This window comes from Epinephelus fuscoguttatus, linkage group LG3 (assembly GCF_011397635.1).
Source record: "Epinephelus fuscoguttatus linkage group LG3, E.fuscoguttatus.final_Chr_v1".
NCBI classification, from domain to species: domain Eukaryota; kingdom Metazoa; phylum Chordata; class Actinopteri; order Perciformes; family Serranidae; genus Epinephelus; species Epinephelus fuscoguttatus.
This window is the reverse complement of record NC_064754.1, coordinates 32,411,565-32,430,361: the sequence shown is the minus strand read 5'-3', so window position 1 is coordinate 32,430,361 and position 18,797 is coordinate 32,411,565. Positions and strand designations below refer to the sequence as shown.

General features: G+C 38.8%; 1 protein-coding gene across 5 annotated transcripts in view; it reads right to left on the bottom strand.

Annotated features, from left to right (window-relative positions):
* Positions 1-1,252: 1,252 nt before the first annotated feature.
* Positions 1,253-18,797, bottom strand: part of rbm20 (RNA binding motif protein 20) — a 74,141-nt gene continuing 56,596 nt past the window's right edge. For all 5 annotated transcript variants that reach the window (XM_049572335.1, XM_049572333.1, XM_049572336.1 and 2 more), the window contains 9 exons: positions 10,198-10,344; positions 9,571-9,702; positions 9,412-9,491; positions 7,906-8,638; positions 7,721-7,810; positions 7,005-7,587; positions 5,694-5,759; positions 3,816-3,937; positions 1,253-2,304 (listed from right to left, as the gene is read on the bottom strand). In XM_049572335.1, the coding sequence (XP_049428292.1) occupies positions 2,236-2,304; positions 3,816-3,937; positions 5,694-5,759; positions 7,005-7,587; positions 7,721-7,810; positions 7,906-8,638; positions 9,412-9,491; positions 9,571-9,702; positions 10,198-10,344 (2,022 nt within the window). In that variant the 3' untranslated portion in view covers positions 1,253-2,235. The remainder of the gene's footprint in view (positions 2,305-3,815; positions 3,938-5,693; positions 5,760-7,004; positions 7,588-7,720; positions 7,811-7,905; positions 8,639-9,411; positions 9,492-9,570; positions 9,703-10,197; positions 10,345-18,797) is intronic.

Here is an 18,797-nt window from a genome sequence, read left to right as displayed (position 1 = left end):
ATGACAGGAAACCATGCACCGCCATCTGAAAAAATCATTAGAAAAAGTGATCATAATCATAAATAAACTTTACACAATGCCATTTTTATTACTAGCAGTTCAGATATTGAGGTGTACTACAGTTGTGCTTGTTTGTTAACTTGAGTAGCAATCACACTGACCAAGTGTGCTATTTTCTTAATTCTGTATTCTTATTCTAACTTAAAATCGCCCGTAGTTATCACCTCAGACAATTTCAGGTCCTTCTGTAAATTATTCCAAGAAGAGGCGGCATATTTAAAAGCTTTTTGCCTAGCTCAGTTTGAACCTTGGGAACTAGCATCTGAGGAATATTGTGTTAAAAAGTGGATGTAATATTTATGTTATATTACTGTTGATTGTAGTGTTATGAAAATGATAATCTTACGAATGGTTATCTTCTCAGTGGGCTAATTATTGCTTGTTTGTAGTGTACTGTGAGGCTGTACTTGCTTACAATAATAATAATAATAATTATAATAAACTTTATTTTGTATAGCACCTTTCAAAACACAGTTAAAGTGTTTTACAATAAAAACAGAACACATTTAAACACACAAAGAGAATGAAATGTAGAGCCCAACACTAGGCACATAATAAAAACAGGGTAAGATACTTTAAAATGTCATAAAACCTGAGTAAAATTACTTAAAAAAAGAGGAATTTTTAAAAACTGATTCAAAAGACAGAGTTTGTGGCCCTGATGTCCTCAGGCAAGTAACTGTGGCGGCAAAGGCATATCCTCATATCTGAGGATCTCAGGATGCAAGAGGGGACGTAAGGCAATAACAGATCAGAAGTAACTTGGAGTGAGGTCTCTCAGGGCTTTCTAAGTAATCAATAATAGCTCAAATCTATTCTAAAAGCAACAGGTAGCCAGTGTGAGGAAGCCAGGTTTGGTGAAATGTGGTCATGTTTCCTACCTCGTGTCAAAATCCTGGCTGCAGAATTTTGGATGAGCCGAGGGTGGGAGAGGATTTTTTTTTTCTGATGGCAGAGAGCGAGGAATTACAGTAGTCTAGACGAGTAGTTATGAAGGCGTGGAAAACAGGTTTCAGATATTTGGTGGAGAGAAATGGTCTAATCTTTAAAATGATTCTGAGATGATGAAAGCAGTATGGGTAACACCAATAGGAGTGACATTCCCAGTAACCCCTCAGCATATTTGGTGTGGTATGTCAGACTCACCACGATGTTCATTTGGGAGGGAAAAAAGCAAAAATACCAATTGAAACAAGTTTAATTATTTATTCATGTTTTTTTGCAAATCATATGAAAAGTTTGTCAAGAAAACAACACTGTCACTGACGTCACAGGACCAGCAGTATTCACAGTATACAAAAACAGAGTCTGTCTTGATAATCCCACTGCACGAATCACTGTCACATGAAACATTGCATGTTTAACTCTGATAAATTAAACACATGGTCCAGTTTAAGGTCTTCAATATTTAAGGCATTACATATGTCGGCAAATATGACTGGGATTGTCTCATAAATCCAACATAAAACTTGAAGAAAATAAATATATTTTGCATTAGTTGCATCATAATTAATCCAAATGATTTACATTTTTACCTGACAGACAGATAAGGCTGTGCACAGACTGGCACATGATCAAAGAAAAACAGCAAGAGCCTTGAGATAAATAAAAATGTAATGTTGTGTACTAAGCCATATTTAAATCTATCAAACAAATACAACAAACCTGAGAATCTGTTTCAGTTTTTTCACTGAGTAAATACATTCCTTGGCACAAAGTTCAAGTCATTTTGCAGCTGTAAATGTATCATCATTGCTTAAATTAATTTCAAATAAAACCGACTGACTAAGCGCACAGTGTAAAAATGTGTCCTCTCGTTATTAGACATCATCCAAGGTACATTTCCATTCCAAAAAAATAACAAATACATTTTATCACACACAATCCAATAAAATAATCTGTAAGAAAATTGATAAACCTTGTATTTAAATATTGTAGCCTATACATTACACCTCGGGTATGTACAACATTGAGAGCGTCGCTGTCAGTGCCACTCAAAACATCCCAACATTCCTTCTCCCAAAATATCAAAACCAGTGCAATTGTCCACATACTCTAGCTTCCATTTGTCACATTATCCATGCTGCAGTTATCCATAGCTTTGCACCGACAGCAGACATACGCTAATCCTTCTTTTGCTGTTCGCTGTACAAGACGTCAGAGGTCAAGCTGACGTCACTGTGCAGCTGAGGGTTCAGCAAGTACGCCCGACAGGCTCTCCTCTGCCAGCTGCGACAGGTATTTCTGTGGACGAGAAGAAGAAAAGAAAAATTACAATCCAAAATGTTTATACAAAAAAAAAAAAAAGAAAGCGGCATCTTGATTAATGTCAGCATTGTAGTCAAACAACGAGCTGTCCAATCTTGTCCTCCACCAGCATTTTGGATTTTACTTAACTTTAACTTTTTTTTATAACTACATTTATTAAAAATAGTTTTCAATTGAGTGTTAGTGACAAGAACTGTGGTCGTCAAGAGTTCAAATGCTTTTTGAAAGGATCTTCCACACATACAATTATGAAGTGATATATTACAGTATGTAAAATTAAGATATCAAAAAAAAAAAAATCAGAAAAATATCAGGGCTATTCCCCAACAGCCGCATCCATCAGCTTGACTCACATCAGTCGTAGACTTGTGTTCAATTTTCACTGAGACTAAATTGAATTGATAATAATATAAACAATAACTGACATATATCTGTAAATTATGATATATACTGTATTTCTCTGTGTTAAAGTTAATCTATGTAGATGAGTGAGTAAAGTTAAACACTAATCTTTGGTGAATAAAATGACAAATATTAATCTAGAACTATCAAACACCATAACACAGACACACACACACACACAGGGAGCTCTGACTGACAGCACAACTGTTCAAAACAGTTTTTTTTTTTTCGTCGTGGAATGTAATCCATCAAAGGTTTGAATCGCTGCTCCTCCGACTTGCCTCAGCTGTGCTGTCGGGGACGAGAGAAATGCAAGATGACTCGGTGCTGAGTGGGCAATAATCAGAAACCTAATACAGTTGCAAGTTCGCATGCAATGTTTATTTTCATTTACGCGTGTGTGCTAGTTAGTGTGGCACACTGACTGCATTCCTGCATTTTGTTTTTGGAAAATTATTATTTTTCTCATTAACCGTTTAGCCTATAACAAGTCAGAAAGGAGGTCTTTAAATTACTTATTTTTTTTTCCAAAAAGTAATACAAAGCACAAAGACATAAATCTTTGAAGTTGAGAAACTCGATCGAGCTAATTTCTTGTATTTTTCCTCATTAAAGGATTTAAGCAGTTAATCAATTATTAAAACTAGTATCATTAGTTTTTTTCAGTATAATCACTGTCTTTTGTAATTCTGTTTAGAAAATATCATATTTGATTGAACTTTGTAAGTAAAATTCATCCCCAAAATAAGATGAACATAAGAAGAAAGGAAAAGAAAATGAACACGCGTGTGCTGAATGTGTGAAGCGATAAGTCACCAACTCAGTAACAGGTGGTGCAATCTTGTGAATTTTGCTATCATACCACACCAACTGTGGACCACACCAGCAGTGCCTTCAGTACAGTGGAGAATGCTTACTGTCGGAAACACTCTCCGTCTCAGCGAGGATTAGCATTCTCATATAAGTCATGGACTGAATAAAGAATGAATGAATAAAATGTGGAAATGCATAATTCCAGGTTATCACTTTAATCCTTTTCGCCATCATCACCTGAGGGACTGTGTGTATCAGCGTGCAGTGTGTACCTGTAGGTTCCTGTAGTGTACGGTGCTGCGACAGTGAGTGGTCTTTGCCGTCTCCTCGCTGTTATAGAACAGTCCGCAGAGTTTACAGTAGAAGCCGGTCCTCGGCACAATAAACTCCACTCCTGTTAGACAGGGACAGTAAAACATTAGACAATGAGCATTAAATCCCAGAAAACAACACCTAACAGATGGAGAGTCCTCACAAAAGGTATTTACAGCTACTGCATTTTACCTTCCTATTTTTTATGATTTTTTTTCCCACAGTATCTTAATTTTGAAAGGAAAAATATTGTGTTTCTTTTATTTATGGTACATCTTTTTCACCATTTTTTGTCATTCTCATTAACTGAAATCGACATAGAAAACTAAAGCGTGCCTCTGTCAGTGGCAGGCTGAATAATCTAGGATAATTCAAGTATTATAATTTGCTTTAAAAGTGTTTTAGATGTGAAATACAAGTCAAATTAAACTGAGATGGCTGAAACCATGAGATGAAGAAGATGAAGTTAGTAAAGTGCTTAGGAATGGCATGATATGAGATTTTCACTACAAGATTATCATAGTTAGAAGAGTTCTCAATAAAAATATTGCAACAGAAAATAAATAATAATAATAATGCTTATCAGTCAAAGTCATCTTTAATTTTGTTCGTAAGGGAGGTGGAGAGAGAGTCTGTAGCTATATCTGTACAGAATCATACAAGAGGAGCAGTTACACTTAATGGATAGTGAAACGGAAACCAGATGGCATTAAAGGAGGGGGACAAAGTGAGAACAGAAAGAAATGGAAATGAGTTAAGAGGTGTGGGATTGTTGACAGTGTTATCATATGTATATCATTAACATAATATCAATAATTCATTTTTAAATATCACTGTTATTGTCAGTTCAATTATATCACAACACCCCTACAGCACATGAAAAGTTCATTTTCTATCATATGAAATGAACTAAACAGGAAGGGAAACTAGTTCAATGGTGTTCTGAGGAAAGCGGAAGTTTCCGCCAAAACATGTCAAGGTATGTAACATCCTAACACGTCTGAGATAAAAGAACAACTAAAGTCATTATCAGTCACTATTCTCTTTTATCCATATATTAGTATATATGTTATTTTAGTTCTTTAAAAACACTGTTCAGGTGAGTATCCAGGTGCATCTTAACTACACACAACTGGCTGCGACAGTAAAAAGTAACAACATGGCAACAAACAACCAGATGACTAATCGGTGTTAAATTTGTCTGGGCCGTGCTATCAATGGACACAGACTGTTCTGACACAGACGCACACACACACATTCATTCTCGGGGCATCATACACCAGAAATAGCTCTGCTCACGTGTCTGTACTGGGGTCTATTGTTGTTGCTGTGCACCAGGGCTTATGTAAGTCTCCATGCAGCGGGCCCAACGCTGGCCATGTGCTCGGCCGTGTCATTCTAGCCCTAATGATAATATAAATACTCATCTCTCAGGGGTGCATTTCACAACCTGCTCACAGAAATAGGTCAGCAAGTCGCCAAGCAATTCCACTCAATTACAGTGCTAATGCAACAGGTTGTCAGTGCACTTATTAATGGCGTACATAATGACACTTCATCTTATTAATAACACTTCATCTTTGGGACTAAAACCACAAGCTCAGGGCTCAATGAACCTGTCCCTGTGACAACAAATAAATATAGACCCGTTTAAAGACTTTTGGACTGGGTTTAATTCAGCCAGAGAAATCTGATTATATCATTATTTACTATTAGACCTCTTTTACATAACCTGATATTTGCTGACAGAACAATAAATCAAATCATCGAGGACCTCAAATAAAGTGAGTATACATTCAAGTTAGAATCAGAGTAATAATTAAACTTGCTCTGCTTACCCAAAGGGATGCTGTGTTCACTGACAGCTTTGTCTTGCTCTCGAGGTGGTGATGAGGCCTCAATCTCTGCAAGAGGTACATAAGTTATAAAAAAGCCAGGATGCACTAAACATTAAAAATTATACTTCGTTAGTAAATGATGGGAAAGAGATCACACAAGTCCAGGACACTGCATGAAAAAATTGCTGTAAACTATTTCTAAAACTATTTCCTTGGGAAAGAAAAAAGTACATACATGGAGGTGCTTGCGACAATCACCATCAATCAGACTTGAGACAAATCTAAAAATGGATGTTTAGAGGGGAACTATTATGCTTTCCCTTATTTTCTGTCATAGATATATATATATATATATATATATATATCTATATATATAGATATATATATATATATATATATCTCATGTTACAATTTTGGATTTTCATATTAAAAGTGGCTTAAAACGTATGTAAAAATAACCTCTAAGAGCAAAAACATCAGACTTCAGAGCGTTTCTGACAGTTTTTCTATTTTGGCTACAACATAACCTCTTTATATGTTCATCTGCTCCAGGCATATTACTGCAAGTGTTTACAATTCGTTACCTACACTGCGACAAACATCTGACTTGCTACACGCTAGCATCAGGGAAACCTGTAATTGATTGTCAATGTCGTTAATTTCTTCCAGATTTCGGATCATATCTTCCTGCTGAAACATGTCCAGTTGTGGGGGTTTTGGTTTAGCTTTTATAAGTGATCTTTTACAGAACAAAGTGCTGCTATACTTGTTCCAGTCATTCCCCAGCTGCAGGTACACCGCTACATGTAGCTACAAGCTAACATCAGGGAAACATCTAATCTTGGTTGGGGATGTTGTTAATTTCTCCCTGATTTCGGATCATATTACAGCTGGAACATGTCTGGTTGTGTTTAGAAGCTTTGATTAGTGAATTTTCACAGTATAAAGTGCTTCTATACTCGGTTAAGTCACTCCCAAGCTGCAATTACAGTGCAGAGATGCAGAGATGCGGAAGACCCATAAACACTGACCAATCACAGCAGATTTGCAGCAAAGGGCCACAGGCTGGATTCGAACCCGGGCCGCTACGGCAACAGCCTTGTACATGGGGCGCCTGCTCTGCCACTAAGCCACCATAAAGTGCTTTTTGAACATTAAAGCATGCAAAGATGTTCTAGTAGAAACCCATAATACAAGTATGAACCTGAAAATGAGCATAATAGGTCCCCTTTAGCCGAACAGAACACTGGATCTTGTGGTTCTGCTACAAACATCTGACTTGTTTTGTTTTTTTGTTTTTTTTTAAAGTACCTTTTTTAAGAACGGCATCCTTGTGTTGAACCCCATCATTGATTGTTTCCGTGACCTGCGCAACTTCCAGGCTTTTGCTGTCCTCTGATACATGAATGTGATTCTCCATTGGCTCCTCTGATGGCCCACTTTTCATTGCTTTATCCTCTGAACACGTCTCCTCCAGTGCAGCCTTGAACTCCTCATTGGGGAACTCACTAAGGTTAGTGACTGGTAGCTCAGGCACCACTGGACTGAGTGTCTGGTTTTCAGGACTGGTTGCAGTTAAAACATCCCCTGGTTTCTCATTTACAGGTGCTTCTGCTTTGTCTCCCACATCCTCACAGGACTTTTCCTGGTTAGACTTCTCGTTGGACGTCCCCTGTACCTCCAAGGAGGAGGTAGGTGTTGGTATATGCTCCGCTGCTGCTTCTTCCTCTGCAGACTCTTTGGGGCAGGATATGTACTCGTCCAGCTCAGGAAGGTCGGGCTCAATTATGGAATCATCTTCTCCTCCCACTTCATCTACAGTGACCAGTTCCTCCATGTTCTTAGGGTACCAACACTCTTCATCAGTGTTATCTCCACTTTCCAACTCCTTCACCTTTGACAGGATAACAGAAAACAGCTGTTCATACTCATAGAAGCAATCTACAGCTTTAAAACGTGTATACACATGAACCTGTGGGGTCCAATAGGGGCCTGAATGTGTAATAAAGATCACAATGCTTACTCACAGTGTCTCTTTCTTTACTACATTCAGTTGTTGCCTCTTTTGGCATGTTGCTTTGCTGAGGTGAGACAGATTTTTCTTTTGACTGGCGACCCTAAAAAACAAACAAATAAAAAGTTTATCAGCTAGAGGGATATGCCATGTAAATCAGGTATAATCAACAAATAATACATATTCATATCTACTCACAGTATTTTCAGTTGTATTTTCTTTCTCGTGTTTTTCTGCAGAGGTGTGCCTTCTGCTTGTCTTTCTGCTCCTGCCCCTGCCTGGTGAACCCTGCCTCTTATCATCTAGTGTCCTGCGAAGTGGCTCCTCCATTATCTCAAACTCAGAATGCCTCGATCTACTGTGGTAGTCGCCGCCATCCCTCCTCTTTGGCTTTGTATCATGCCTTTGGTATGGAGGTCTGGGGGCCTTGTCTGACTTGAACATTTGCTCCTTCATGTAGAAGTCATCCTCCATGTTCCTGTAAGAGCTGAAGGCCATGCCTTGAGGGCTGCCTCGTGGGTGCCAGTCTCTGTTGCTCCTCATCCCTTCACCTGCTCCTCCTCCACCACCTCCTCCTCCTCCTCCTCCTCCTCCTCGCTCATCTGCAGATCTTGAGCTGATATGATCCAAGGGTTTCTGGTAAGCCTTCCGACGCTCGGCTGCCCGTCCATTAGTCCGATCGTCATCCGCGCTGCCCCCATTCCTCCACGGGTCATCCCTCTCCCTTTCGTCCTCACCCCTTCTTAAGTGTGATGACCAGTCCCAGGAGCCCCGGCGGGGGCCCATGCCATTGCTGCCTCTCTCTGGACCTCTGCATGGTGCCCCCTGGGGGCTGTGGGCAGAGCTGCATGATGTAAAACTGGGACTGTGGGAATGAGGACTCAGAGATCGGCTGATAGGGCTGCGGGAGCGTGCTCTCTCTGGCATGTAGCTGGAGGGAGACAAGGGGTGGATTACATGGAGAAATCCTCTAAAGCTGCACATATCATTCATAGCCTGATTTATATAATATTTTATTCCTAAAAACATGGCCAAAATGTATGTGATATGGCTGCTGACAGTATTTTCTGATTTATGGAGTCATAAAAAGAAACTGAAACCCCCTCTGTAAAAACATTTGGCTCTAATGTGTCAAAATAAAACAAGAATTTTGAACGTGGCTTTATCCAATGTTCTGATTTTTTTTTGTTTGATGGAAATGTATGGAAATTAGTGCTTATTTAATTGGATACGCCTCAATTAATCAAATGGGGAAGTGTTGCATTGAAAATTTTACCCTAATTCACCAGAGCTGTGTCCTCTTAAACATGACAGAATACGCTGACACATGGGCACCAATAGAAAAGTATTTAATGTCATTAGGAAAAAGAAGGAAAAACCTTCAAGACCACAATTTTTAAAATGTAAACAATTTAATTGTTTATTTATTTATATTCCTCTTATTCTGATTTAAACTAATAATTATTGTCTTTTTTTCTGTCAGTGCTGTTTTACAGTATTAACACTGCCTGTTACCTTCACTATAAGATGATATTGCAGGGAAAAGTGAAGGAAAGTAACAATGTTTGTGATGTGTAATCTTCAATAATCATCTGTGGTACATTTCACCTCCATGAATTTCCATTTTGCTTTACTACATTCGTGACTCAAAGAACTTGGTTACATGAAAACATTTGAGACCAGTAGAATAAAATGTTGCCTTACTGTTCAAGTTCTTGCATCTCATCCCTCTCCCGCTGAGAGGTAATATCCAGGATGATCGACTGAACATCTTTACCTGGTTTCTATACAGAAAGAAATTCTCACTTAGTAACTGGCTTTAGCTGCCTATAATGTACTGTTTACTTTGTTCCTCAGTCTTACCTTGAGTTGCAGCTCCTTGTATCTCTTCGACATTCGTATGAGAAGTTTCTGATTGTTAATCATAGCTGGAGTAAGTTGGTAGTATTGAACCATTGCCTGAGCTGCTTCAACATACGCCATCTCCAGAAACGCCTGATAGGAGAGCAGAACATAGCTGTAAACAGTTCTGACAGTTATATGGTTTTTCTTGCAGGACATACGCACAAACATGTTTTACATCTCAGATGTCGGACTGGATGCAAGCAAATCTTTGAAAATCATCATCACAAGGCGTCACATTTCATTACTATCATAAATCAGCAGAACAGTCGCTTTACTCCCTGTAACCAACACCACGATTTTAGTATGAATGCTTTAAATGTGATAGGGGGGGCATTAATGCTGTAGTTCAGTTCTGATAGCTGAAACCTGGGAACCTGTCATGTCATGTAGTGGTAGTTAAACAGCCAGTAAGTTATGACAAAGTACATGATATCACATAACAGCTGCAGCAGAAGAAAAGCTGTTGATAGTCAAAAAATTGCACAGGATAATTTCATGATTATTTTGGAACTGATCAGGTCAGAAATCTGTGTAAACATCTATTGATTTCTATGAAACATAAACTGTCACTAAATAGAAATGTACCTGATGGGTAGAGCGCATGAGGATGTAGTTGGTGACCTTGCCAAAGGGTAGTCCCAGGTTGATGACATCGTTCTCTGTGCAGCTGCCTTCAGGGAGGTTGCAGATGTGAACGACTCGCCCTGCTGTGGCCTTTCTGGGTGGAAATGGCTGCGGATAATCAAAATAATTACGACCATGAATACTGTTTTAAAAGTCACACAGATTATTGTCAAAAATCTACTTAACATCTGAAAATAACTGTTGAATTTAGTCAAAAACTTCATACTGGTATATCAAAAAATTAAACATTGAAATTTGCACCAAACTGGAATCAAAGTAACTTCATCCTGCTTAAAATCTGTCTGTGATTCTACTATAATACACTTGGCTGTCAAATTCAGCCAACATCTCCTCACACTCCTCAAGCTGTCTGTTTTTTTGGATGTGCTGAAAAGAAAATCAGGTGTTTATAGACAGACCTGGCTCTGTAAATGGGCAATAAACAAGTGGCTCGGACAAAGCTAAACACAACTCTATTGCACTATGCTCGTTCACAGGACAGGGGAAAGGCCGTGGATGTATACAGAGAGAGGCAGTGGGAGTGAGGGGGACGGTAAAACAGAGTCTCTGAAGGAGCACCAATGGGAGGGGTGTGTTTCTTTGGGTGTTGAGTCCACAGATCGCAGATTCCACCTTTAACACCTTCAACAGTTTACCTGGTTAGTAATCTGGTTTTGTTCAGTTCTTAACTTCTGTGCACAAACATGCCAACTTTATAATGAGAACAAGACTGAGATCCTGTGAGCACTGAACCCATCTGTTGTTGGTCAAGGAATCTAGTTACAATCTGTAAGCTACTTCTCCAACCACTTCCTTTTCTATTTCTATATGGGGTGAATATACAAGATATAACATGTACCTACAGTTAGGAAGTTTTATTTTTAGCACAGCTAGGGTAACAGTTGACCCCGTACTTCCAGTTAATGTGGATATGCAGAGATAAAACCAAATTGATACTGATCTTCTCATCTAACTGTGGGCTTGACAGAAAAATAAAACCTTCTAATAGTGTCAGTGTGATCTTTTAACAATCTGTGTGGCACATCAGTCAGTCATACTATAGGAGACGAGTCTGTCTGGCATCAATGTAACACTATCGCACAGGATGCCATGTCATTTTTCCCCTCCTTGATACAACCCACCTCATTCCATCTATTAATAGTTGCTTGGCAGAAGTGCAGCAGTGATAATCAAAGTTTTCTTGTTTGGATTTAGAGACTTGTCAGCTGATTGGCCTCAGACATTTCACACATTTGATGTAAATCCCTCTGGGTTGCCAAGTATGGCGACCTGCATTGCTCTTTTATCTTATAGGTCCCCGTCCAGACACCTTTTAATGTATGTAAAAATACTCCACTATGATAAAAATGTTGTTTCACATAAAAAGCTTCACCTTGTCCAGTGCTGGTGCAGCACTAAAATGAAATGTGGCGATAGGTCTGGCTATTAGGAGTCTAGCATTATATAATATGACTGGTGAAAGAGCAGTGCACGTCAAGATGGCTAGCGTTAGTGTTAGAAGAAATATGGGAGGGATTCAGCTGCACATGTCTGAGCCTCAGTCAGACCCAGTCTCAGACAAGGAGTCTGTTGCGCACCAAAATCAGCAACTAGCAGACGTCTCAAAATAGGCTGTTCACACACACTAATCATAAATTTTCCTGGGAAAAATAATTCACCCAAATTCACACATACCCCACAAATTTTGAAAGGCTGCAATAACATAAACAATGAGCTTGCAGGAGTAACAAGCAGTCCTGAGCGGTCTTGAAAGGAAGCTGGTTGGGGTGGTGGATGGGTCACAAAAACCCCACCTTTCCTCTGGGACTTTCCCCTGGTGTTGTGTATTTGGAACCATGTGAACTCTGAGTCATTTTAAGGTACGTCCTTACCTTTCCTCAACCTAAACTCTATAACTTTACATTAATAACATAACTGTAGTTAAGGATGTAACATCATTAATTCGTGGGATACCATATGAACCGTTCTATGAGAATGTCAGAATCAGAATAAGCGAAGATAGCATCTTATATTTGTTTATGTTGTTTGTTTGCTTGTCAACCTTTAACTGGCAGTGGCTGACAGTGTTAGTGGTTGTGACACATGCAGTAATATCTGCTATACTTGCTTTGATGTCACAGTACGTTAACATTGTCACTTTGTACATAATTACACCTGGCTCCTCCTCGGGCACCCCTTATTTTGCTCGTCTTTGACATGGAAAGCTCCACCCCACAAGCTGACAGGATTGGTTACCAAGGTTTATGATGTAACAAATCCTGGCTATCTATATCCGTGTTTTACTGTCACTGTTACACCGCAGTTCCAAAGTAGAAACACACAGCCATGGCGCTGACTACTTATTTCGCCCATATGTTTTGTTGTGTATATATATATAAATAAATCACTATATAGACATGTTAAAAAGGTCAAAAACTTGATTTTCATTCAAAAAGGAGTGAGCAAATAAGCAGTAAATTATATTTTTCTTTATAGAGTGGTCTGCAGAGGGACACTACAGAGATGGTGAAAGTAATTTAATCTGTTGTGGTTTTAGATATTGTATTATTTCTGTTTCTAAAAATCTACTGTTTTATTATAAATGCTGTTATTTACTTTAACAGCTTCATTTTCTACAGACAGATGTTAACAGTTTTGAATTTTAATTTCTGTCTCTTTCAGATTTCTTATTATTCACCCATCCTTTCTCCCAGCTCAAATATTTTGCACTCGGTCTTTTCCAACTCCCCGCTGAACTTGTGCCCCGCTGATTTGTCCTTACATCGCTGTCTATACCTGCAACTTTCTTTTGACTAATAATCACCAAGTTTTTCAGCCTCAATCTCTGTCCAAAGCAGAATTTAGAGAGCAGACACATTAAACCAGAAATTGCACCCTAAGTTTTCATTTCACCCTGCTCATTAGTTCCCCTAAACAATGTACTTAGTACAAATACAACTTTAAAAATACAGAGGCAACTAACACTGACTGATTTAATCTGTCTATCTTTATTCATCATCAAACTAGCCAATGGACATACCGTTTGACACCTTTAAACATCATTGCGGAAAGCGGTTGTAAATTCAGCTCGTCATATCTCGGAGTCTTATTTCTGCAACCATTGTGCTGCAACTGCAAGTTTCCCAGCGCCCCTCCTCCTCTTCCTGCCTCTCTGGCCGACAGACCTGATGGACAGTTCCATGTGTGGGACAGACTGGGGTCCTAATTTCACCTCAGACGAGCAGCCAGGGTTTTTACAGAGAATTTGTTGAGGGAAAATCCAATGATAACATACACTTCACACTGGGTCCAATGGCCATGAAGTGTAGGGTGTATTAAGGGGAGGGGGAGACTTTTACAGTCTTATAGTCCCTTCACTGTGCATGTTGAAATATAACCAGAGGCAAGAGTGTCAGTATTCACAACATACATAAAGCACTAATCACAAGAAGTCCATAAAAAGCATGTCATTGTATCCAAAGTAGTTCATAAACTGTGGATATAAATAATGACACAACAGCACTACACTTTGGGCAGTTATTACTGTACACAAATTGCGGAAAGGAGCAATTTATACAACCCTGATAAAAAGATAATCTGGATGAGCTAGATTACTAATTTCTATGCCACAACTTAATGGTTTCTGGCCAGCAAGCTGACATCAACAGCTTGATAAGAGTGATAATTCTATTAACAGCTTCGTGCCGCCACCAGAACACATAAAGGTCAGTGCAGGTTGGGCTCAATAAACAGATCCAGGAATAGGCTGTTTATGTCTTTGGAATATTAGAGAGAACAAGAGTCTTCGCTCGTGGCACTTGCTAATGTCTGACCTGTAAGATGTCGTCTGTGTCTGAAAGCTCAGACAGTTTGACCGCAGCATTGATATCACTGTCAAGGTTGGCTCAGGCTTTGAACGGTAGCTCTTTCTGTTAACCGCAAACCAGAGGCGTAAAGTTATGCCGTGTCACTGCCTACTCAGGGAGGCAAAACACACACTGCTGGATCACGTGGCGGGCTGTTTTGCAGACGGGACTTTCAATATATAGAACAACAAAAACAAAACCCACAGTCACAGTTTTAGGCTTTAAATCACCCACACAAAACAGGTAATGCACTAACATCCATTATAGCTTGTTTCTCATTTTGATGTATTTCATTTGTTTTTTGTGCTTGTCACCACACCAGCCACAGGGACTACAGTCGAAAATGAGCTGAACTGGCACATTTATAGAAATGTTTATTAATGTGTACTGTCCCTGTAATCTTAAACTGTATAAATAAAATAAATTAATTAAAAACACAATCTGAAAATCAGCCTATATGGCTGAATTTGATTTATTAACATGATGGACCTAAATGCCCATTTTTACAAATGTGCATTGTCCCTTCTTAAAAAAACTAAACATAAAACATAAACTTCAGAAAAAATTAAAAAAGAGGAAATATTGTTTTGCAGACATACTGAGGCCAATTTGCCTGGGGGGGGCACGACAAATGCAAGTTTTAAATATTGTGGTGGACGTGTCCACTGCGTCCTCCCTGACACAACGGCTTTACCTGCCACAGTGTGTTCAGCCATATGTCCTGTTGCTGAAAAACTCTCAACGCTATAAGCAATTGAACTATAGCCAAACAGTGTAAAGGATAACATGGTGCTTTCCTGTTTTCACTGACACTGCACTGACTGACATAAGCTGGAATCTCTCCTAAGGACGTGTCTGTTTATTTTTACAAAGCGGGATCCATGTTGGAGGATCCAGGGAGATAGCCAATCTGGTTTCACAGTTTCTCCCCACGTTCCTACGCAGGGCGCTCGCACGCCGAACCCTCAGATCGCTTTACCAGTCTCTCACCAATCTGAAATGTTACACCGCAGCCTGGGGGTGTGACCCGGGGGTCTTAAGGTCTGTGCTCCTAACAGCAGTTAGCTGTAATCCAGTGTTTATCTCCATTTGAGTTCTCTTATCACTTGAAGCTACTGTGCTACTTCAAACTGGGCTGCTGGAAACTCCAGTCCAAACTGGGGAATGTGGTGTATGTGCGTGCGTGCATGTGGTATGCTGTATGTATGTGCTGGTGCATGTGTGTGAGCTTCTCTGTACATGCTACATTCTTTATTTTTTACCACAATAGAAATTTAATTGAAATGTACACATTTACCCTGTAATCTGCATATACAAACATACACAATTAAAACTTAATACAACAAAAATGAGTTCACAATATATCTTCGCGTGTGGCTGTGAGTGCACATGTGTGTGTGTGCTCTCTGTTCAACACATGGCTTTGAAACCAGTAAAACCCCACCTGTTGTGCTTAGACAGGTGTGTGTTTATAGATATACAAACATACACAATTAAAACTTAATACAACAAAAATGAGTTCACAATATATCTTCGCGTGTGGCTGTGAGTGCACATGTGTGTGTGTGCTCTCTGTTTAACACATGGCTTTGAAACCAGTAAAACCCCACCTGTTGTGCTTAGACAGGTGTGTGTTTATAGCAACCAACATTAGCTCATGTAGCACAGCCCATAAATATTTTCCCACTGATACAATCAAACCCTTTGTCGATAAGCAACCTATGAAGTGTATGACTTTCACATCACTGACTTCAGGCTCCTGTTAAATTGGCTCCGCCGGCAATAAAGAAAGGAACAAATGGCTGATAGAGAACAACAGAGTCACGGGGTATGTTGGAATAAGGGAGGTATTTTTACAGTGGAAGGGGTGTAATTTAAACAACATGGCATCAGAATGTGAAACAGCTCCTGTTGACCGTACAGTTTTTTATTATTATCTTAAAAACACTTTTTTACAAGGCCCAAATTGTCCTGCATATTTTAATCTAACTTTTAATCTAACTTTTCACTAGATTTTCTGTTTCTATAAAAAATTATGTCATATTTATTTCTATTTTCTTTAAGACCAGTCTTACTGTGTATTTGTACATTTCTATAAAAATCCCAAAATGTCCAAAGACACCAAATACATCTGGCAGAAATATAGGTAATGATGTTGATAAATTGATTCACAAAATCTTTATGGTGTTCACTTAATATTATATCAAATATTAATAATATTACGTTTTAGTCATACAACAATAAAAATGTCATCCTAAGCTTTTTTTTTTTATAGTGTAAGTGTGATACGCTGTAACTTCATTAAAGAGCTGATGTAATTTTTTGGATCTAACTTGACAATTTTCTGTGACATCTGACACTGATTTCATGTTTGGGAAAAAGTATTTGGTAAAAACAACCCAGAATTTTTACTTAAATTAAAGCTGTGGGTCTCAAACTTTTTTTTATTTTTAAAACTCATGATTGGATCCCCACGTCATAACCCACTAGGGCTGTCAGAACGAACTTCGCTATTCGAAAACAATTCGAATTATTGTAAAAATAAGCATATTCGAAGTTGGAAACTAAGGTTCAAATATTTTGAAGAAAAACAAAAAAACAAACAAAAAAAAAAACGGCGCTCTACCGTGCATTAAGAGCTGTTTTTTGGGGAAATACATGACTGTCAGAGAAGCCCCGTTTAAAAACAGACCTACAATCCATCTCCTCTCCTCTCCTCTCCCTGTCAGCCCTGCGCTGACAGTGACAGGGCGCATCTCTTTGATCCGAAGTGGCACAGCCTGTTGGCTCATGCTTCGGGGTCATTCAATAGAGTAATTGCAAATAAATATTGTTTTAATGTGTAACTATTGAAATGTTCACAAGGGCTTTCATAAATTCCTACGATGTTGCGGCACTGCCGCCTTTGCAGGTTAAAAGTTAATGACAGCGACTTGAAGTGAGGAGGAGCAACACGTCTCTGGCTTGTCAGCGCAGCGGTGTCGGTACCGACACAGCTATGCAGCCGGAGACGCTCACTTTTGCATGTGATGCAAAATATTAAAATAACGTCTTTATAACACAAAAAATATAAAAATGCAGTGGTAGGCCTAGGCTATAGCCTATACCAAGGAAAAATTTGCATATTATTCGAATTTCTAACATAAAAAACATTAAAAATTTTAATCTGATTTTGGGGGAAGATTGACAGCCCTATAACCCACGGGGGTGTGATTATGTAAATGTCAACAAGTTTCTACTTTTAAATGTATTTAAGTATTAAGGTTGCGTTAATCACTCTTGACTCAGATGAAAAACAAAAATCACAGAGACTGAACCAACAGTTTTGCCTTCATCACTACAACATTCGCCATCTTCTGCAGCCTTGTTCATCTCCTTATCTAAGATCCACTCTGGTCTAAAGGACAATCCTTACACAACAACCAATCACCATGGAAATGTGCGGGTTCACTTCCCATCAATAGAGATTTTAATTAAATGTATCTTTGCCCAATAAATACTGACCACTTGCCATCTGTTGTAAATTTAAAATGCTACATAGAAAGCCTATCGTTTACATTTCCAAACATGAAATCCATGTCCTAAGTGTTTTCAGTAGGGTTCACATGATACTAACAGTATCACAGTCCTGCATACTTGCACACTTTCTAAAGGCATATTTTCATTAAATATTAACTTTTATTACTATTATTATTTTAATATTGTCAGTTTTGAAATAAAAATGACCCACCTGCAAGGTATTCCATTATTGGTATACACAATTTTCATACAATGTCAGGCTGGACATTTTATTACATTATTGGCCAAGTTATTACATTATTAGGTTTTATTACATTTTCGATCAGGTTAGGTGTGAATTTTATCACATTTTCAGATGTTATTACATATTACATGCAGTTTTAAGAAGTTAAGAGAACTGCAGCTAATGTACATCATGTATACAGCGTACGAGTCTGCACAGTGTGTACAGTATGCATCTGTGTGCAGGAATGTGCTCCTGCATTGTGCGTGTTAATGGCCGCTGCCTGTTGAAAGCTGTGTGCTAGGCACCAGAGATGGCTATCCACAGGTTTGCAGGGTCTAATTTTCACCTCGCTCATCACTGCACTATGCTGTTCGGAAGACCTGCCTTCGTGATTGATGCCTATCAGCAGCTGCTGTTTTTCACCTCCAGTCAAGAGGTGACGCTTGAGCGTGTTTACAGATCGTTTGGCTTAGTAAAAAAATACAAATTCATAAAAATTAACAGTTTAGATCTCCTTACATAACAACTTCTGTCTGTTTGATGTGGATAAAAACATTCTGGACTAATGCTTGCTATTTATAACATCCCCATAATTTGGCGTTGCTGTGCTGCCATTTTCATCTCTTTGTTTTTACCACGTCATGCCTGCAAGCATCACCGCAGCAGCACTTCAGCAGCCTTTTCAAATCCTCTATCTGCATTCATAAGAGTTATATTCAGTCACAGTGATTTCATGATGGCCTGGTTACATATGGAAGTAGATAAAATATTATATATTATATATATTTTAAAGTGCAAAAAGCTCTTTCAGTTAGCTTTGCAGGTACATGTGTGTGACGTAGTTGGAGCCTGGGCCTTTGCAGAGCTTGTGTGGGCAGCTGCTTTGGTTAACATAAAACTGTTTCTATTCTGAAAGGCAGACAGTTCAAGACACTGCTGTCTGTTGTCCC